At 37.8% G+C, this 19,708-nt stretch overlaps 1 protein-coding gene across 8 annotated transcripts in view; it reads right to left on the reverse strand.

Annotated features, from left to right (window-relative positions):
* The window catches only part of LRBA (LPS responsive beige-like anchor protein), a 551,104-nt gene that overhangs the window by 428,782 nt on the left and 102,614 nt on the right, over nucleotides 1–19,708 (reverse strand). For all 8 annotated transcript variants that reach the window (XM_065597797.1, XM_065597794.1, XM_065597798.1 and 5 more), the window contains exons 21-28: nucleotides 19,409–19,532; nucleotides 18,906–19,098; nucleotides 7,516–8,547; nucleotides 6,317–6,492; nucleotides 4,659–4,812; nucleotides 4,093–4,273; nucleotides 1,688–1,815; nucleotides 30–137 (exon numbers count right to left, since the gene is read on the reverse strand). In XM_065597797.1, coding sequence (XP_065453869.1) covers nucleotides 30–137; nucleotides 1,688–1,815; nucleotides 4,093–4,273; nucleotides 4,659–4,812; nucleotides 6,317–6,492; nucleotides 7,516–8,547; nucleotides 18,906–19,098; nucleotides 19,409–19,532 — 2,096 coding nt within the window. The remainder of the gene's footprint in view (nucleotides 1–29; nucleotides 138–1,687; nucleotides 1,816–4,092; nucleotides 4,274–4,658; nucleotides 4,813–6,316; nucleotides 6,493–7,515; nucleotides 8,548–18,905; nucleotides 19,099–19,408; nucleotides 19,533–19,708) is intronic.

Consider the following 19,708-nt stretch of genomic DNA (forward strand, 5'->3'; position numbering starts at 1 on the left):
AAACAACTATAAGGTTTTTCACAACTCACTATATCTCTGAACACTACTGCTCGAAGCCGGTTAATATCCATATCCTGCAGAAGTCTGTCAAGGTCTCGTATTGGAGAAATTCCACCAGTCACAATGTCAACTGGACTCTATTCAAGAGAAACCAATTCTGTCACTTGTTTATAAAAGTACCACCCCAGGAAACACAAACTGTAAGATATGTAGTACTACAATACCAGTTTCATAGCTTTTATTTTAAAGAAACAGAACAAATATAAGAACAACATACAAACTAGGGAGATGTAACCTAGATGGAGCTACTATAAGGTAGATGCAAAACTGGTTGGAAAACCGTTATCAGTGGTTCACAGTCATGCTGGAAGGGCATAACAGGGATCAGTTCTGGGTCTGGGTCTATTTAATATCTTCATCAATGATTTAGATAAATGGCATAGAGAGTACACTTATAAAGTTTGCGGACGATACCAAGCTGGGAGAGGTTGCAAGTGCTTTGGAGGATAGGATTAAAATTCAAAATGATCTGGACAAACTGGAGAAATGGTCTGAACTAAATAGGATGAAATTCAATAAGAACAAATGCAAAGTACTCTATTTAGGAAGGAACAATCAGTTGCACACATACAAAATGGGAAATGACTGCCTAGGAAGGAGTACTGCGGAAAGGAATCTGGAGGTCATAGTGGATCACAAGCTAAATATGAGTCAACAGTGTAACACTGTTGGGAAAAAAAGCAAACATAATTCTGTTATGTATAAGCAGGAGTGTTGTAAGCAAGACACAAGAAGTAATTCTTCCTCTCTGCTCCGCACTGATTAGGCCTCAACTGGAGTAGTGTGTCCAGTTCTCGGCACCACATTTAGGAAAGATGTGGACAAATTGGAGAAAGTCCAGCGAAGAGCAACAAAAATTATTAAAGGTCTAGAAAACATGAACTATGAGGGAAGATTGAAAAAATTGGGTTTGTTTAGCCTGGAAAAGAGAAGACAGAGGGGATATGATAATAGTTTTTGAGTACAGAAAAGATTGTTACAAGGAGGAGAGAGAAGAATTATTGTTCTTAACCTCTAAGGATAGGACAAGAAGCAATGGGCTTAAATTGCAGCAAGGGAGGTTTAGGTTGAACATTAGGAAAAAGTTCCTAACTATCAGGGTGGTTAAGCACTGGAATAAATTGCTGAGGGAGGTTGTGGAATCTCCATCATTGGAGATTTTTAAGAGCAGGTTAGACAAACATTTGTCAGGAATGGTCTAGATAATACTTAGTCCTGCCATGAGTGCAGGGGACTGGACTAGATGACCTCTTGAGGTTCCGTCCAGTCCTAAGATTCTATAAACATGACTCTCCTGAAGACTATTCATCAACACACATCAAACTTATGGTACATAGGGCACAGTGATCAATACAGATTCCATATTAAAAGAAATACGGCTAGGGGAACCTGGGAAAGTAAGACAGATTCAGACTTTTTTCAATTGGGGAAGATTCCAACGTTTATATATTTAAATGTTATATTTACAGTTTGGAACAATTACTGTAAGATTTAATATTCACATTATTTGATCCTACATTTCTTTTCTGCTACATGTTAATGGAACAAAAAGCATAGGGACTTAGCCATGGATACTCATTAATTGCAGTATTAATGTTTGCCTTACTTAACGGTGTCATATACTTGCCTTTGCTGCAGACTTCCCTGTTCCTATTAGGCTCTGCATTGTTTTCTGACTCCTTACAGTTTCTCCAATAGGTTTCATTTGTGCATGCTGCTGGCACTCCAAACAATTTCTTACTGCCACTGAACACACTTAAAGGAAAGTATATGTTATATGTTATAATGGGAAATAATTTTATATTATTGGTGCATCACTGCAAGGAATACAACATGCTTGAGTTTACATTAAAAATTAAAAGATTAAGTAAACAAATAAGAGAAAAATATTTTCTACTTTTTAAGTTGCCCAAAAACAAAGCTTAAGAGATACATAAATCATAGTAAAAATCAGAGTAATTAAATTATTAGAATTCATATTTCACATATAAATATTTATACATCCAAGAGGATTTGTTAGCATTGCTGAGTCCTCACATTCTGATTTTCTCTTTGAAACATTTTCATTATCACAACTGGATACACAAATGAGCTAAATTTCTTTTGCATACTAACACTGAAGAAAAATAAAAATGATACATTAGTGTGACGTACAAAAAGGAGAAAAACTAATATTTACTATTTTGTTGCTCTCAGACTAAGCCTATTCCTCCTCTAGTCTTTTTTTAACTGATTTTTTTGTTTTATCTTCTCACTATTTTCAAAAAAGGAAGTACACAACTCTAATAATTTACTTCTCGGTTTGCCCTGTTGCACTTGTCTCATGATTTAATTGTTAGGAAAAGGACAAGCTGGCTGTCATGAACTACGGCATGGACAGTCAGGCCTAGTAGTCGGGGCAGTGGCAGTCATCGTGCTTAGCAGTTGGAGCCGGAGTCAGGAACCTGCAGTAAAGCCAAGGGTCAGAGCCGGAGTCAGGAAGCAGGCAAAGAAGGAAAGCTGGAGCAGGACAGAAAAAAAGGCAGGAAAGAAGGCAGGCACAGGAGTGATCATTGCTGAGGGCATAAACCTTGAGCAGCCACTGACCCTGTACTGCTGCTGGGCTTAAAAGCAGGTCTGGTGATGCCTCTTAGGGGCAATCAGGGCATCTGGCTGATCAGGGTATTCAGACTGTTTCTGTTCAATTCAACTCTATACAAATACTGTATAATTAGAGCCCTGAAAAACTGCGGATATCCGCTTTATATCCACGAACCATGATTGGAGATCATAGATCAGATGCGGATGCAAATTTTGTATCTGCACAGGACTCTATGTATAATACTGGATGCACCGGGGCTAGTATACAATGATGCAATAGTTTGAATTACTCATTTTAAATTTGCATTTCTAGTTCTTAGTCTACACCATCTCCCGAATCATTTTTAACAAAATGTTAACCCTCCTTAAAGCTTTCTTCCCCTCAGAATTTTATCTAAAGATGAATTTTCATTATATATGCTAAAGATGACATTGTCCTGAAACCTTGTATTTTTAATCCCAATTATTTGGGGTGCATTTTCAATACACAGATGTCTCTATAGACAAAATGAAAATATGCACCAAATATGGATTTCAGCTCACTGTGCCTACCAATACTTAATCACATTCATAGCAATTTTACTTAAATACAGAATAATAAAGGCTTGTATGTATTATTTGAGTAGGAAGGAGAAGTCTATTATAGGGCAAACTTCAAGTAAATAAACACAACATATGAAAAAAGTCACTGAAAGGTAAGAAAACTTCAAATCTAATAGCCAGAAAGTGAGACATATTTGGTTAAGTGAAGTATGATAAACAGGGCCGGCTCTAGGCACCAGCAAAACAAGCTGGTGCTTGGGGCGGCACATTTTTAGGGGCGGCATGGCCGGCGCCAGAATGCCATCCCTAAAAATGTGCCCCCGCCAACCTAGCTCATCTCCACTGCTGCTGCTGCCACAGCGCGCGAAACAGCTGATTCGCGTGCCGCTGCTCCCCCTCCCTCCCAGGCTCTCAAGCCTGGGAGGGAGGAGGAGATCCCGAGCGGCCGCGGCGTGCGAAACAGCCGTTTCGTGCGCCGCTGCTCCCCCTCCCTCCCAGACTTGAGAGCCTAGGAGGGAGGGGGAGAAGCGGCGCCCGCGCCACGGCCACTCCGAGTCTCCCCCTCCCTCCCAGGCTCTCAAACCTGGGAGGTGGGGGAGACTCCGAGTGGCCGCGGCGCGGGCACCGCTTCTCCCCCTCCCTCCCTCCCTCCTAGGCTTGAGAGCCTGGGGGGAGGAGGCAGGGCTGGGGATTTGGGGAAGGGGCGGAGTTGAGGTGGGGCTGGGTAATTAAAGAACCGGGAGGTGGGGGAGGAAATTGTTTTTGCTTTGGGCGGCAAAAATCCTAGAGCCGGCCCTGATGATAATCATCAAACTATTCTCCTTAAATATATAAAAACAAAGTTAAATGGTAGTTAACGTTATTTTGAAGAAATCCATTTTCCTTCATTAAGCACTTTTACTTGCTTACCCAGTCGAAGGCATTGTCTCAGAATTCCTCCAGATGACATATTTTTCTCAGACTCAATTTCAGTGAAGCCAAGAGAGCTTGCAAAAATTAACACATCCACAAGGCTGATTAATCTCTGAAGAAATGTTACCGAAGCTTCTATTGAAAGTCCTTGAGTTGGTTCTATATTCTCTAATTCATGCTATGAGAGGGAAAAGTTGAAAACATGTATTTCTACAGAAAAGATCATTCTTAACTAAATTCCATGAAGAAAACAGGTTTGTAAAAAGTCCATTATTGCTCATTGCCAAAATAATTAGTCATCCTTCAAGCTGAAGAATTTAACTGGAAGAATGCAGACAGAATAACCACATAATATTCCAGGCTACACTGGGGCCCCAAGTCCTAGATGGCTCTTCCCCCTCTTCAGGTAATGACAGCAGGAGCCTAAATTCCTCTTAAGGGAACAGCCCATATAGATCCATGGTCTCTCAAGAGGACAGATATTCCTATTAATGTACTATATGAAGAAAGATCCGCCCACTCCCACAAGTAATCATTTTTGCAATAGAAAATGAATTTCTTACTGTAGCAGATGTAGCAGCAGAAAGCAATGGCAATATACCACCGCAAGCCATGATCATGTTGTCCATAACTTGAGAGATGAGGTGAATTGTGTTGTGTACAAAGATGACATTGTCACTGCTGTTCACAAAGTCCATCACAGTCTTTGTAGAATGGCTGTCCAAAAAAAGTAAGAGGGTGGGAAAGCATTCAGAATAGAAGTCTATTTTGTGTGTTTTTAGCAAGTTTATTAAGTTCCTTCAAATGCACATAAACTGATATCAATGCAGCCAAAAACATCATATAAGCATCCTCACAAGGCTCAATCAACGGAACCTAAATCTTGCCCTCAAATTGCCTTTCCTTTTGCACTCCTAATCCTCTCCAGAGCATACCCTAGTAACTGGGTCCAAGTGTGTTGTGAATAGTCATGTGAATAATTAATTATTCATTATAGACAAGTCTGTGATCATCTGGTACAACAAAAAGCACTGTATAAATCAATAAAATAAAGTTTCTCTGGGGATATTAAATAGATTTGAACTCAAGGCTTTGGAAGAACAAAGTTAATATTAACCAAGTCCACCACATTACAATGTTAAAGCAAAGAAATTAATACAATACCACAAAAACCTAATTACTGTTAAAACACAGAAAATAGATTTTCAACACAGTCCTAAATTATCCACAGTATCTTGAGTAAACCTGGTGCTGTACTAAATACATACTTTAGTCATGTCTTAAAACTTCAGTTCTAAAGGCAAACAAAAGTTTCATCTAAATCTCAAGGTAAATTTTATGCACCTGTAACTTGTTTATGTTTTTTCCTTTTTTTAAATAGGTCATTTGTATCTTCTTAGCAGGCTAGCATAGCTATGTGGTAGTCAGAATCAATTTTTACCTTCACTATCTCATACTGATAAAAAATAGCACTATAAACACACTGAAATACCAGTGGCACAACTAGCCCCAATTTTTCCTTCAATGCTACAACTGATTGATATTTTGCAGATTTTGGTTACAATATTTTGTTTTTAACACACGTAGGACAACATAATTTCTTCAGCTCCATAGAAACATACTGAAGTACAGAGCGGCACCTGTTTGCTTATGTCAAAGCACTGGCTGGTTTTAATTTTAAGGGAAGTTTCTTTAAAGAAATAATATATTTCTGGCTTCCACATTGTGAATGCTCTTAAGATGATGCATATTGCTAGATGTCTATTCAGAGATTGGGACCATGGTTCCATTTAAGTAAATAGCAAAACTCCCATTGACTTTAATGGGGCCAACATTTAATCCAGAATGTATATGTAACCCTTCAACCAATACACACATCTTTAAACATTCCTGAAGACTGGTAATCAATAATTCTGAGGAGACCCTGCTATAGACCCCAAAATAACTAATTCATACTTTATATATTTCAAATCTATTATTAAACAAATATAAACAAATTAACCAGTGACATTAGATTTCAAAAGCAACAGAGGGTCCTGTGGCACCTTTGAGACTAACTGAGACTAACTGTTAGTCTCAAAGGTGCCACAGGACCCTCTGTTGCTTTTTACAGATTCAGACTAACACGGCTACCCCTCTGATATTAGATTTCAATAACATCTTAGACTTCTGTTACAGTGCAATGCTAGCAAATATGATTTCCTACAAAGCACAGATTTACCTTCTCCACATCTGTATATCTGTTTCTATTGAAAAGAGTAAATCTGTGAGCAAACGTTGATGCATCTGGGACCACTTAAATTCAGGAATACGAAACATAGTCGACCTGGAATCTCTTCTCTGCCCATCAGATGCAGCAGCCATGTCTTGTCCTGATGAATCTTCCTGCCTTGATATCTGTTTGCATAAAATATAGGCAGGTTCCAAAGTAACAAAAATTCAATTTCAGCAGTGTTTACTGAAAAAGTTTCACTTTGGATTTAATAGGTCTGTAAGCTTAGACATTACATAAACTTACAAATGCACATACATTTAAGAATTAAACCAATACAATTGCAGGGCCACTACTGATGGATTATACCAAACCTACAAACTACAATACAACTGCACCACCATCTCTGCCAGTCTAGACAAAAATAAGCAGCAACTAGACCTTACCACATGGGGAGAATATGTTGCTGCTGACAGTGATCTCCCTCCTTTGAGGAAGAATGTTGTAGGATGAAGGGCATCGATTGGCAGGTGTCTCTGCAGGAGGGAAGTACTCAGCTACATCAATGTTTAACCATGATCAGTATCACTGAACTGGAAGCAGAAGTCTGAAGGAGCATTGCAGTAAGCATTGCAGTAAGGGCAAAAACATAAGCCCAATTCTGAGTTAAAATTTACTAAAAACACATCCTTATGTTGATACTTTAAAGTGATAATGAATGAGTTCTCAACTGATGTACATTAGTAGCAGTTAGCTAAAAATGGCTTCTACAACTTTCATTAGACTCTGAAGGGAATTCAGGCCAGCTCCTTTCTGACTGATGGATTGTAACTACAAGAGATCTCTGAGGATTGAGAGAGATAGAAGGGCTTAAGGGGATGGAGGAAATAAGAAGGAAGTTCAGTGGAAAAATAGAGGGAATTCAAGGTGAAACCTCAGAATCCACAATGCTACTTTTGATTCTTCAATTTAGAGACTACAGATGACACAAATCGATTAACGTTTTAGCTATTTGACTCCTGAGGTCAGCAAAGTGCTTCTTCAGGAGCCTACAAAAATCCTATGAACTTTACAGAATTTCACTAATTTCTCAAACTGTACTGTTGGAAAAGAGTTTTGTTTTTTCTTATAAATATCAAACTAATCAGTCTGACCTATTATTTTAGGTACAGTTTTAATTTGGCATAAGGGAGGTATATAAAAGTTACCTCAGGTAGGGGTCTAAGAGGCTGAGTTGCTTCCAGGCTTGTGCTGGGTTTTAGTTCCAGTCTCTGTGTGTCTGATGCAACACTGGAAACATCAAGCTTGGCAATTCTTTTCTCTGAGGCCACAGAAGCTTCTGAAGTATGTGTGTTTGCATCTTCTCCAGTTGCTTTGGTTTCACTGACATCAGTTTTTAATTCCTCTAACTTCTCACTCACTTCTGAATTTAGTTGACTTGTCTCCTCTTGGACTTCAGCGGTCACTGTTTCTGATAAGGAAGCCAATTCTTCTCTTGTCTCATTCAAGATTTCAGCACTTTTGGATTCTAAAAGTACTGACTCAGGTTCCTCAACAACAGTTTCCTCTTTCATTGCTATTGTTATTTGGCTTTCACTTTCAGGTGAGCTATTCTCTTCACTGGGTTTTAGTACCAACTCTTCTGAAGGTAAAGGCAGATTGCTTTCCTCTTTTAAATCAACAAAGTCATCTTCCACCTCTGGTGAAAATTCTTCCAGCATTTCTGGGCTTTCAGGTGTCTCCCCTTCTAAAACCGTTTGTGCAGTTAGAGAAGCCCCATCAGTAGCTGCTGTTTCTTCCACAAGTTCTTTACTCAGAGAATCTGCAATTGCTTCAGCAATTCCAGAAGTGATTTCTGAATCCCCTGGTTTTACTGCTTCTGTCTGTGAAGGAAATTCTAAGCAAGCTGCTCTGTTTAAGTCAGGTGATCTCTGACCATTTTCTCCCTCAGATTTCTTCCCTTCATTAGATGGTGAATGACTTTGTAGCTCACTTTCAGATGAGGCTTTTATCACATTTTTCTGAGCGCTGTGCTCCACGCTATCAGCCCCAACAGATGCAGAAGCAGCAGCTTCTTTCACCTCCACCTGCTGTTGCCTCCTTGCGAATTCAGCTTCTCTGCTAACTCCTGAGATAGTTCTAACAGGGGTGGAAGGAACTGTTCCACTTCCTTCACCGCCTTTCCTTTGGTAATCCCGGTACATTTGGGAAAGGCTCTCTTTATGCATTTCAAACGTTACCTAAAAACAAAGGATTATCAAGAATATTAGAACTCAAAATTAGAAGACTGATTCTTCTACAAAGTAGATTCAGAGGCAACTGAACAACAGTAGTATCCAAACTGCAAGGTTGCAATTCAACCTTAACTGTGCTGCTGCTACTACCCTACCATAATGTACAAGTTAAAAAAGCAGCTCTGTAAGGACTCTTGGATGTTTATTTAAAAATTTTCATCCCTAGTACTTGATGTTTAACATCCTCCTTAGTTACTAATGGACTATATGATACGATTATATCATCTTATTTCTTTGCAAATACAGACCAGAAATATTTATTGAACACTTTTCTTTTCTCCAGCATTAACAATTTTACCATCTCTATCTAGTAATGGGCCGATTCCATTGCTAGGATTTCTTTTGTTCCTAATATACTTCAACTCTTTCTTATTGTCTCTCTTTCTTATGGATTTTTTACCTCACGTCTTTAGCCTCTCCATCACTTTTCAACACTTATTAATATCTAATTTCCATTACCAATTCCTATTTTAAGAGTTTAATTCTGCTGTAAAACTTCATTTCAGGTTAAAACTTGGATCCAATGCCCCTCCAGGAAAAATCCACAACTGCTAAAAAAAAAAATCCTAAAATGAAAGAACATCTAAAAAAATTCATGACAGTAATTTAAGATGTTCTTTGATACCTCTGACTCCAAAATGGTACACAGATATTGTGGGAGGTTGTGGTTTGCGTAAATAATTTGTAATACAAAATCGGCTTCTTAAGTTTAAAGAAAGACTTTTTAGATGAAAGGGAGGGAGGGTGGGGGATAGCGAGCGATGGAGGGGGGGGACTGGAGTCAGCAGAGGGGCGGGGCCTCGAGAGGGTCAGGGCCTTGAAGAAGGAGGCGGGGCAAAAGTGTTTGGGTTTGTGCGATTAGACAGTTGACAACCCTATTAATACATGTGTTCTGTACTGAAGTCAAGTGTTAATTTGTATGTGTTTGACACACATCAGTTACAAAATCAGTAAGAATAAGCTTAAGTACTGTACATTTCTTCACCTAAGATTGTTGAGAAATAGGGACACTACAACTCCTGAGCTGTTTGACTTACAGAGGCACTGCACAGTAGCTGCATGTTATTCATTACCTCATTAAGGGTGATATTTTAAAAATATTCTCTATAGTAAAAATAATGCAGTACAGTTTAGCAGTTGTGGTTTTCTTATCCAAAACAGCAAAGAGACGATGGTTTTGGAAGCCAATATAAAGTGATTTGCTAAAGTATTTTGGAAATTAAACTAATGAAATTGCTTTCCAGATTGCTATTGTGTGCTGCAAAAAGTGGGGGAGGGAAGGTCAATACAGACAATTGCCATTTTTAGATGCTGGTCATGTAATCCTATGGGAAAATAAATCCAGATATAATATGGTGACATACACAGACCCAAGACACAGAAAAATGCAAGGCGAGTCATACTATTAAAGTAAGCTAGAAAGCATACACATACAGTAACAGGGAGGGTAAAGAAGGCTTTTTAAAAATAAATGGATGCAATTTAAGCAGCCTTATTTCTATCATAAAAATTTCAAAACAAGATTAATTTTTTTTTAATAAATTTGCAAATTAAAATAACAAAAACACAAATTTAAGCAAGCTCACTACAGTGTGGGACTTTACAAAGCAGCATTTCAAATTAAGGGTTTTCTTTATATATTAAAAAAAATATAAAATGCTGCTTTGCAAAGACCAACATTGTAGCAAGCCTACCTAAATTTGTGTTTTTGCTACTTTAATTTGCAAATTAGCTTAATTAACATGGACTCTACATATGGCACAATCCTGTTAAATGTGAAAGGCAAGAACAACTTTTTTCTAAACAAATATTCCATGACACTGAATTTATTAAACGCTTTTCACAAAGCAGACTGTGAGTGTTGTAAAAGATAACATTAAAAAGCCAGGGTTAGAATTAATGAAAGCAACAATTAACAAAATGTACACTCGAATAGAAGCCACCAGATTCTTTTTCAAATGTGACTAGCACAGAGCTAACTTAACTTTAAGATATAAATACTAGCTCATGTAAACTTGTAACAATATGAAAGCTAAATGCCAGCTGAAAAACTTGAATTCACCTGTCTTCAGTCTTTTTTTATTTTTCTTAAAGCATCTGCAACTGTAAAGCTGATAATTCACAATTAATTACCAGAAATTGTTCTAAATTAGCGAGCTAAAAGGCCAGTCATTAATCTTCACAATCATTTGATGGTTAATCCATAGCCATTTGGAAACCACATCTATGCACTACTAGTTAAAGACACTTGTAAGCTAATAACTACAACATTCTCCTCTGCCATTAATTTTAACTTAATTTGACATTCAACATTCACTAATTGCCAGACAAGAAGATTAGCATGCAGCATGCAAAAAGGTTAAGATGACTAACATGTAAAAGAGGCATTTTAGCTGTGTGAGAAGATTTAGTCTAGGTTCCACGCCCCCAACCCCCCCCCCCCCCCCCCACACACACACACAATATATATATATATGTGCATTTTTGTGGAGTGGAGGGAGATGGCATGGGTAACTGGTTGGCCGGCCAGCCAGCCAGCCACCGTACTGTTGTCCATAGCAAGGTTAATTGTAAACTAGTTCCTATGCTGCTAACCTCATCAATAAACTGTTCATAATTCCAGTATATGTTACCATTTTTACTCAGAGCTTTATTGACCTGTTTTTTCTCCCTCCTAACAGCTGAGGCCTGGAAACTCTCCACTCCAAGCAAGAAACAAATCAACTTTGACTGGAGGCACCAGTACCTGCCAATACCAATCCCACTTCATGAATCAGTCAGAGAAAATGGACAGAGGTACTATATACATTAATACCTCCACACAACCTTCCTCAAAAGAACACATTTTGCCATATCCCCACCAAGCTTCTTACAAAGGGAAAAACTATATTCTAAACTAATTTTCTCTTATGTTTACTATCAAAATGCAAATGACTTATAAGACAAAGTTATTCTGAATGGCAAATATCAGTCACTATTGACTAATAAAAGTCTTCATTTAAATAGAAGTTAAATTTGTATGTTGGCTATTCTGGTGATTTGGGAAATGTATCTACATACAATTTATGAATTCTGTTTTGGATTAGGAATTGTATGTTTAAATCCTTATGATGATCTTCACTGTTTTTGTCTCATTCTGCTTGTGCTACGCAGATGGAGTGGTGCCTGAGAGTATGTCTCTGAACAGGAATGGTCATTAAAAATCATCACCACCAGAATAGATCTTACCAGAACAGAACAAAACGTCTACATCCTAGGTGAAACCAGTTTCTCCTCCAGCTTTTCTCCACACAGATAAGTTTTAAATTCGTGAAAAAGAGGAAAGAGAGAGAAGTGACAAAGCAGGGTTTTACAAACAAAGAGGAAGAGGCTTCGTCTACACTCAGAAATTACATTGGCATTATGATGTTGGTCAGGGGTACAAAAAAACCTCACTTCCAACATATAGACAAGGCTGACAAAACTTCAGCTGAAGACACAGCTATGTCAATGTAGCTAATGTCATTTGGGGAAGTGGTGGAAAAACTGCTCTCAGTTATAGTGCATCTACAGTATTGGGCTTTACCAAAATAGCTATATCAGTATAGTGTCCATAGCGTAGACATACCCTGAGAAGCTGAAGGGATATAGAGGACCTTAAAAGGGTCAGTTTTCTAGAGTGAGTGGAAACCTTTCTGACTGCTGGACCAGCCAGAGCAGAAAGGCACTGACTGCCCCATCAGAGAGAGAAAGAGAGAGAGAGAGAGAGAGATGCTACGATTCTGGAGTATCAGAGGGGTAGCTGTGTTAGTCTGTATCCACAAAAACAAGGAGGAGTTCAGTGGCACCTTAAAGACTAACAGATTTATTTGGGCATAAGCTTCCATGGGTAAAAAATCCATTTCTTCAGATGTATGGAGTGAAAAATACAGCATAAATATACTGACACATGAAGAGAAGGGAGTTACCTTACAAGTGGAGAACCAGTGTTGACAGGAGAAAAAGCCCTAAGCTGGAGAAATACAGCCCAGCAGAGGGGCCCTCCCTGCCCTTTTCAGTCTAACTTTCTACATCCAAAAATCTTTTCCTGCAACTTTGACCATGACATCCCTTTTCCCCAAATGCAGTGATTAGAATATATGCAATGAGTCACAGCGTTCCCCACCCACCATGGATGCTGCTTGTCAAAGGGCTCTCCTGAGTGGTTTGTACTCCTGCTTCCCATTCCCTCCTGCTGAGGCTGGAGGTCCCATCACACTTAGAAGTCAATAGTAAGTGGGCCCCTCCATCCACACCCAGGAATAGCAGGGGACTCACCTGAGAAAGAGGGGGAGGAAGGTGCCAGAAGCCATACTTTTTGAACATACATTACTTTCAGGGAGGCCCCATATTTTAATCCCAAAGTAACTTGCATTCCACACAAATCTGGCAACCCCTTAATTTTTGTTGTTGAAAATTATTTACATCAGAAGAATCATGAAACTGAAGTTTTAAAAAGTGATACACTCAATTAATTAATCCCACATTTTAAATTTGCTGCATGAATTAGTCTTCCCCCCTCATGTTTGGCCTTTGTCACACATTGTGGCCCATTTGTGGGCCCTGGCAGATTGAGAGGTATGCCAGTGGTGCTAGGTAGGTAGCAGCGGTTCTCCCTCATGAATAGAAGAGCTGAAGAACCATTTATCTAACAGATATTAATAGTATTAAAATATCAGATAATCCTTATACACCTTTCTAAGGAAAGTTGAAGTATCTTATGTTTATGGAGTCTTTATACACTCATTCCCCTACTCCAATATTCAGCCTAAACAGTCTGTTTTTTTTAACTGCATACCATTGTTCCTACTTAGCCTCACATATACCCTTAGCATTACCCTAAAAAAATCCTCATCCTCCATTTTACACAATTACATTGTTTGTAAACAGTTATGAATCACTGAGTCCTTGCTGAGGCATTAAGAGGCATTTTAGATCAAGTTATTGTACAAGCTAACTATTCCTCAGCACATCTCTGTCAGGTAGCTAAATATTATTCTCATTTTAGAGATGGGAAAACATTAAGCAACTCGTATTTTAAGCAACTAGCCGAAGACCTCATAGTAACTCAGGGGCAGTACTGGAATTGAAATTTAGGAGGTCCTGGCATCCAACCCCCTGCTCATTCCACTAGACGATGCTTCCTCCCCCACATATTGAGCTTTTTTCATCTTCCTACATAAATCTATTACTCCAATACCTAATTCATTTCTGCTGATCTGTGTCTCCAGTTTTTCTGTACCTGCCACTGCCATGCCAGCTACATAATTCGGCTTAATTCTATGTACATCAAATTCACTATGTGGCACAATCAGTTTTTTCTCTTCTTGAAGGGGATTATCCCTTTTTTAGGGCACAAAAAGAGGAAATATCCAAATTATTTATTCAGCTTCTTATCTATACCAATTAAAATTATTTGGGTGGAGAATAATCACTTAGATATTAAAAAAACCAACAGTATTTTAAAACATGTTTATTTTGTTTAGGATTATCAAATCCCCTTTTATTCAGATTAGTAAACAATATTCTGAAACATTTCCACATACAGATTAAAAAACGGATACAACTTCAGTCTGCAAATGAAAGTATTTTTGAACACTTATTGATTCATAACATTAATACAAACTTCATTAATTTTATTAAATATTCCAAGATGTTTCCTTATCCAAATGATTTACCTTTAATTTGGTTACTTGATAACATGACAACTTTTTTTAATTAAAAGATATTTCAAAGGACTTGAAATACTTAAATGTTCACACTTTTCAATGTTTTAAAACATTCAAGTACATGGTGTATTATATTGTATAAATCATTATTTTCTTTAAATCTTGGGGAAATTGAAAGTTCAAGAAGGCAACTTGTCCACCATTATTTACTTGTTTCCTATTATTAACCATGAAGCCATTGGTCCTTTTTGCAAAGTAACAGATCTAGACAGATTTAAGTTTAGGATATAGTTAACATATCTATTATGCTAGAAAAAATAAAGAAGGTGGGTGGTTTCATACATTCAATGTACTTTGAGAAGAAACAAAATTGGGTTTTGATCTAAATTTTTCCTGAATATTTTCATCAAACTGTAAGACTCAGTTTAAACCATAATTTTTGGTAAATCATGTTCAGCTTTGAAGAAATAGCACAAAGATATAATATGAAAATCAAGACAGTGCATGAGCAAGACACAAAAATTTAGCCTTAAAAAGGTTACCCACACCTTTTAAATTCTGGAAGCAAAGAAACCAATGTAGTGCAATTATGCTAGAAAAACCATTGCTGCTTATAAGGCATAGTGCAGCTGTTGGAAGAGAGGGTTACAGTGACAAACAGCTTCCCTGCTACAAAGGTGGCAGGAAATCTATCAAACTGGACAATAAAATTGCAATTGAGTTTCTTTGGCTTTTTATAGCAGCTGCATGTATCTTGATGTGTAGCTCTGCAAAATCTATCCAATTCTGCAACACTAGTCCGTTATACACTAGTTCTTTATCAAAAAATGGTATTATAAATTGGGGGTTAAAGGGCTGTAAAAAGGAAAAATAAGCATTAATTCCCTACAATTAAAGATTAAATGAAAAAAATGGTTATTTCCTCAACAATATTAAGAAAAAAAATATTTGGGTCTCTATGATTGCTGGTTCCATAGTACTTTGAAAGCGTGCTAGAAATCAAACAAATCATTGACGCACTTAGCATCTAGCAATATACCAACTGAATTATTTCTACACTATTATAAAGTCATACAAAATAAAGAGTCTAGGTAATTTACAAATTTTTTAAAATAAGTGTATACTAGAGTATCCAAAATGTAAGTTAATTAGGAAAAACAATTTTAAGAATTCATAACCAATTGAATATTAATATCAATGCTTAAGGCACACACACCCCACACACGTCGTCATCTCTATCCTTATAGCACTAGTTGCAGTGTAAAATGTAACCATTACCTTTACCAAAAGGTAATTTAATCTGAAATAATTAATAAATGATTAATCAGAATAAGGTTTTAACAGTCCTATTTATTTAAAAAAAAATCTTAATTCTTGCAGCAGGAGACTATGAAGACAACTTTTTAGGACCAGTATTCAACAGACTGAACTATTCCAGATCTGGTTTAACTGTTTCAAACCCAGAACACATTCTGCAACCCACCCCACTTATTCACCCACTCATCTCTCTTCACCCCCACCACTGACCTCCCCTGCAATGCAAAAAAACCCAGGGGAACAAACGTTGGACACTTAACACAACAGATTTGGGCTTTGGAAAAGTGAAGCTAGAAGTCTATTCCACAGCTGAGGACCCCTCAATAGGAATTTCCTGGCTGCTAGCCTGCTTCATGTTGGAACTGGGCAACAGGAGGGCGGGGTGGAGGCTCAAGCACCTCAGATCCCATTTGGTATGGTATCGCATGGTCCTATTCAACATATCCATAAAAATCATCTGGAAAACGGGGTAAATAGGGAGGTGGCAAAATTTGTAGTTGATACAAAACTACTCAAGATAGTTAAGTCCAAAGCAGACTGAGAAGACTACAAAAGGATCTCACAAAACTGGGTGACTGGGCAACAAAATGGCAGACGAAATTCAACATTAATAAATGCGAAGTAATGCACATTAGAAAACATAATCCCAACTATACATATAAAATGATGGGGTCTGAATTAGCTGTTACCACTCAAGAAAGAGATCTTGGAGTCATTGTGGATAGTTCTCTGAAAACATCCACTCAATGTGCAGCGGCAGTCAAAAAAGCAAACAGAATGTTGGCATCATTAAGATAGGGTTAGATAGTAAGATAGAAAATATCATATTGCCTCTATATAAATCCATGGTACTTTCACATCTTTAATAGTGCCTGCACATGTGGTTGCCCCATCTCAAAAAAGATACATTAGAATTGGAAAAGGTTCAGAAAAAGGCAACAAAAATGATTAGGGGTATGGAATGGCTGCCAAATGAGGAGAGATTAATAAGACTGGGACTTTTCAGCTTGGAAAAGAGACTACTAAGGTGGATATGATAGAAATCTATAAAATCATGACTGGTGTGGAGAAAGTAAATAAGGAAATGTTATTTATTCCTTCTCATAACACAAGAACTAAGGGTCACCAAATGAAATTAATAGGCAGCAGGTTGAAAAACAAACAGAAGGAAGTATTTTTTCACACAACGCACAGTCAACCTATGGAACTCCTTGCCAGAGGATGTTGTGAAGGTCAAGATTATAATAGGGTTCAAAAAAGAACTAGATAAGTTCATGGAGGATAGGTCCATCAATGGTATTAGACAGGCTGGGCAGGAATGGTGTCCCTAACCTCTGTTTGCCAAAAACTGAATGTGCGACAGGGGATGGATCACTTGATGATTACCTTTTCTGTTCATTCTCTCAGGGGCACTTGGCATTGGCCACTGTCAGAAGACAGGATACTGGACTAGATGAACCTTTGGTCTGACCCAGTAGGCCATTCTTATGTTCTTAACTAAGGCCCTTTCAGATAACTAGAACCAAATCCATTTTAAGAATGTAGCAGTATTTGCATCATCAAGTTCTTGTTTTCAGAGATTTTATAGCTCATCCAGAATTTCTTTTTGAATATTTAGCCCCTATAAGGTCTCCTACAAACATTTGGGTTTTCTCTACATATTCTGGAACAGATGGGTTAGTCATTTTGAGTTATAGGTATGAAATAATATATATTAGTGACCACAAATCCATTTCACTGTTTGGATTTTAACACTGTATTTTATGTTTAACTTTACCAACCATTAGTTCTCATTGCATACTGCTTCTTTCTCCACACACATCTCACAAACAAAAACTTCAAAACAACCATGAGTTAATTTTTACAGGTATTGTTTAGAAACTAGGGGCATACTCCTCAGGTATGCCAAAGCTGCATGGGCAAACTTCAGGCAAAGGGGTGGCTTTATGCACATTTCTGCTTACCCCGATCCTGGGGGCAGCCAATGGCTGGTTCAATTCCCAGAAATTTAGAGCAGCCTCAGAGCTGCTTAAAATTATGGTAACTTGTAACAAAACTTCAGTGGCCTTTACCCTGGTCACAGATTGCAGCCCACTCCACCTACACACCGCTATGCTGATGGGAATGTTTCAGGTTTGATATTGAGCTGGCATAGCAAAGGATTAACGCATCACTATGTCACTGGAGCCACATTTTGGCATGGATTAAGATCTGGCCCCAGATCCTTTGCACCTATAATGTCATGAAATGTTCATTGACTAAACATTGGTAAGCATTTTTAGTATATGGACTTTTATTCTTCTCTCTCGCACATAACCACACACAATAGATTATTGAGCTGTTTATTGGATCAATAATCAGTGATCTACAAGATAAACCAATAGTGCTGTTGTGGTCTAAATAGATTGACACTTTCTGAGAGGAAGTTAATCCACGTAAGGACAGTAACGTGGGATTAAGATGTGCAGTTTTGTATGCCCTCTATACGTGGGTAAGACACACACTTTTAAAAGTATGTAATTTATAATTTACCTGTCTGAACACAAGTTCCACAGCTTTTTATGTTAGACTTTTTTCTTTTCTTGGTGCAGGGAAAGAGAAATGAAGTGGTGGCTTTTTCTAGTTCTATAGCTCAATTTGAAAAAAAGAGTTACTAATAAAATGCGTTTTGCAGTGTTGCTCAGGTTGTAACAAGCCAACAAAAGCCATGAAAGAAGGAAGGCTGGCACCTGTATTCGGAAAATTGGGATTCTCCTTCAGCCTCCTTACCTTCCTGTCTCCCTTCATGGCTTTACAGATGGAATGTTAGCCTCTACTCGGATTTCCTTAATTTCATGGATTTGTTTCACTGCCTTTTGATGTTACTAAAAGGTATTTTTTGTCTATGAATAGATAAGGTGCGCCACCTTGTGTTAAAAAACTTCATGCTGTTATTAATGCACAGAAATCCAGCACTAAAACACCACTGAAACGCTGATTAACCGGCCCTAGGAAATGTTTAAATGCCATTTTCACTACAAGTGAACACCATCATGCCATAAGCAACAGAAAGAATTTTGTGATTAAAGTATTCTGACAATAAAAAGTCATTCAATTTTCAAATGTGACAAGCCATATACTGAACTTGAAGTATATGCTATTATAGACTATTCAAGCCACCAAATTTCTACTTATTAAAATAACTTATTTCTACTAGAAGACTTTTTTATTTGACCCAGTACTTAAAGGCTCCAAATTTCATTAGAGAGTACAAAAAAAAATTATTGCAATTTCCAGAATATTTTTCCAAGAAACACTCACCTTTGAATGTGTGATTGACAGTGTATCCACCCAAACTCGCCAGCCACCCCACTCATATTTGACTGCATGATAAAGCAAGATTCTAAAAATGGCATACACCATTTCAGTTATCTTCTGCTCTTCAGAGTTCTTGGGGTTGAAATAGCAAAGAGAAAGCATCCACTCCTGCCACACTGAGCACTGCAACAAGCTCCTGCAAAACACATACTCCTTCTGCTAAATCACATCTCAAAATGGACAAGCATATTAAAACATACAAAGATCATTAAACTTTGAGACCACACATAGCCGGTGACGAATTTAGAATATGTGAAAACACTACTGCATGCAAGCTTCTCTAGCATTACATGTATAAGCTTAATAGAATACAACATTTGTTAAATAACGTGGCCTAGACATGGTAGCCTAATGAAACTATTTTAGCTTAGTCCGAACAGAGGACAGATTTGTAAGACATTGTTAGTTACATACGGTCTTTGTATGCACATGATGAGCCCTCTTACCTCCTATTTTCTCTGCTGTTATTAAAAAGTTTAATCATGTCTGAGAGAAAAGCTCGACGAACCTCCAGAGCTTCCGGGCACTGGGGAGAGTTACGTAGTAGGGTCGCAATTACTTTCAATACCTCTGTAAAACAGTTCACAAGTACATTTTAAAAACTAGAAATAAAGCACATCAAGTATTGGAGCTTATTAAACTACATTCACTAACAGGAAACATTTTGGTAACAGTCACTTTATGAAAAACTAACTTGTAAAAATATATTTGTTTATACAAAGAAAGAAAAGCATCTCCGCCAGGGT

The sequence above is a fragment of the Chrysemys picta genome, chromosome 5 (assembly GCF_011386835.1).
Source record: "Chrysemys picta bellii isolate R12L10 chromosome 5, ASM1138683v2, whole genome shotgun sequence".
Taxonomy (NCBI): Eukaryota; Metazoa; Chordata; order Testudines; family Emydidae; genus Chrysemys; species Chrysemys picta.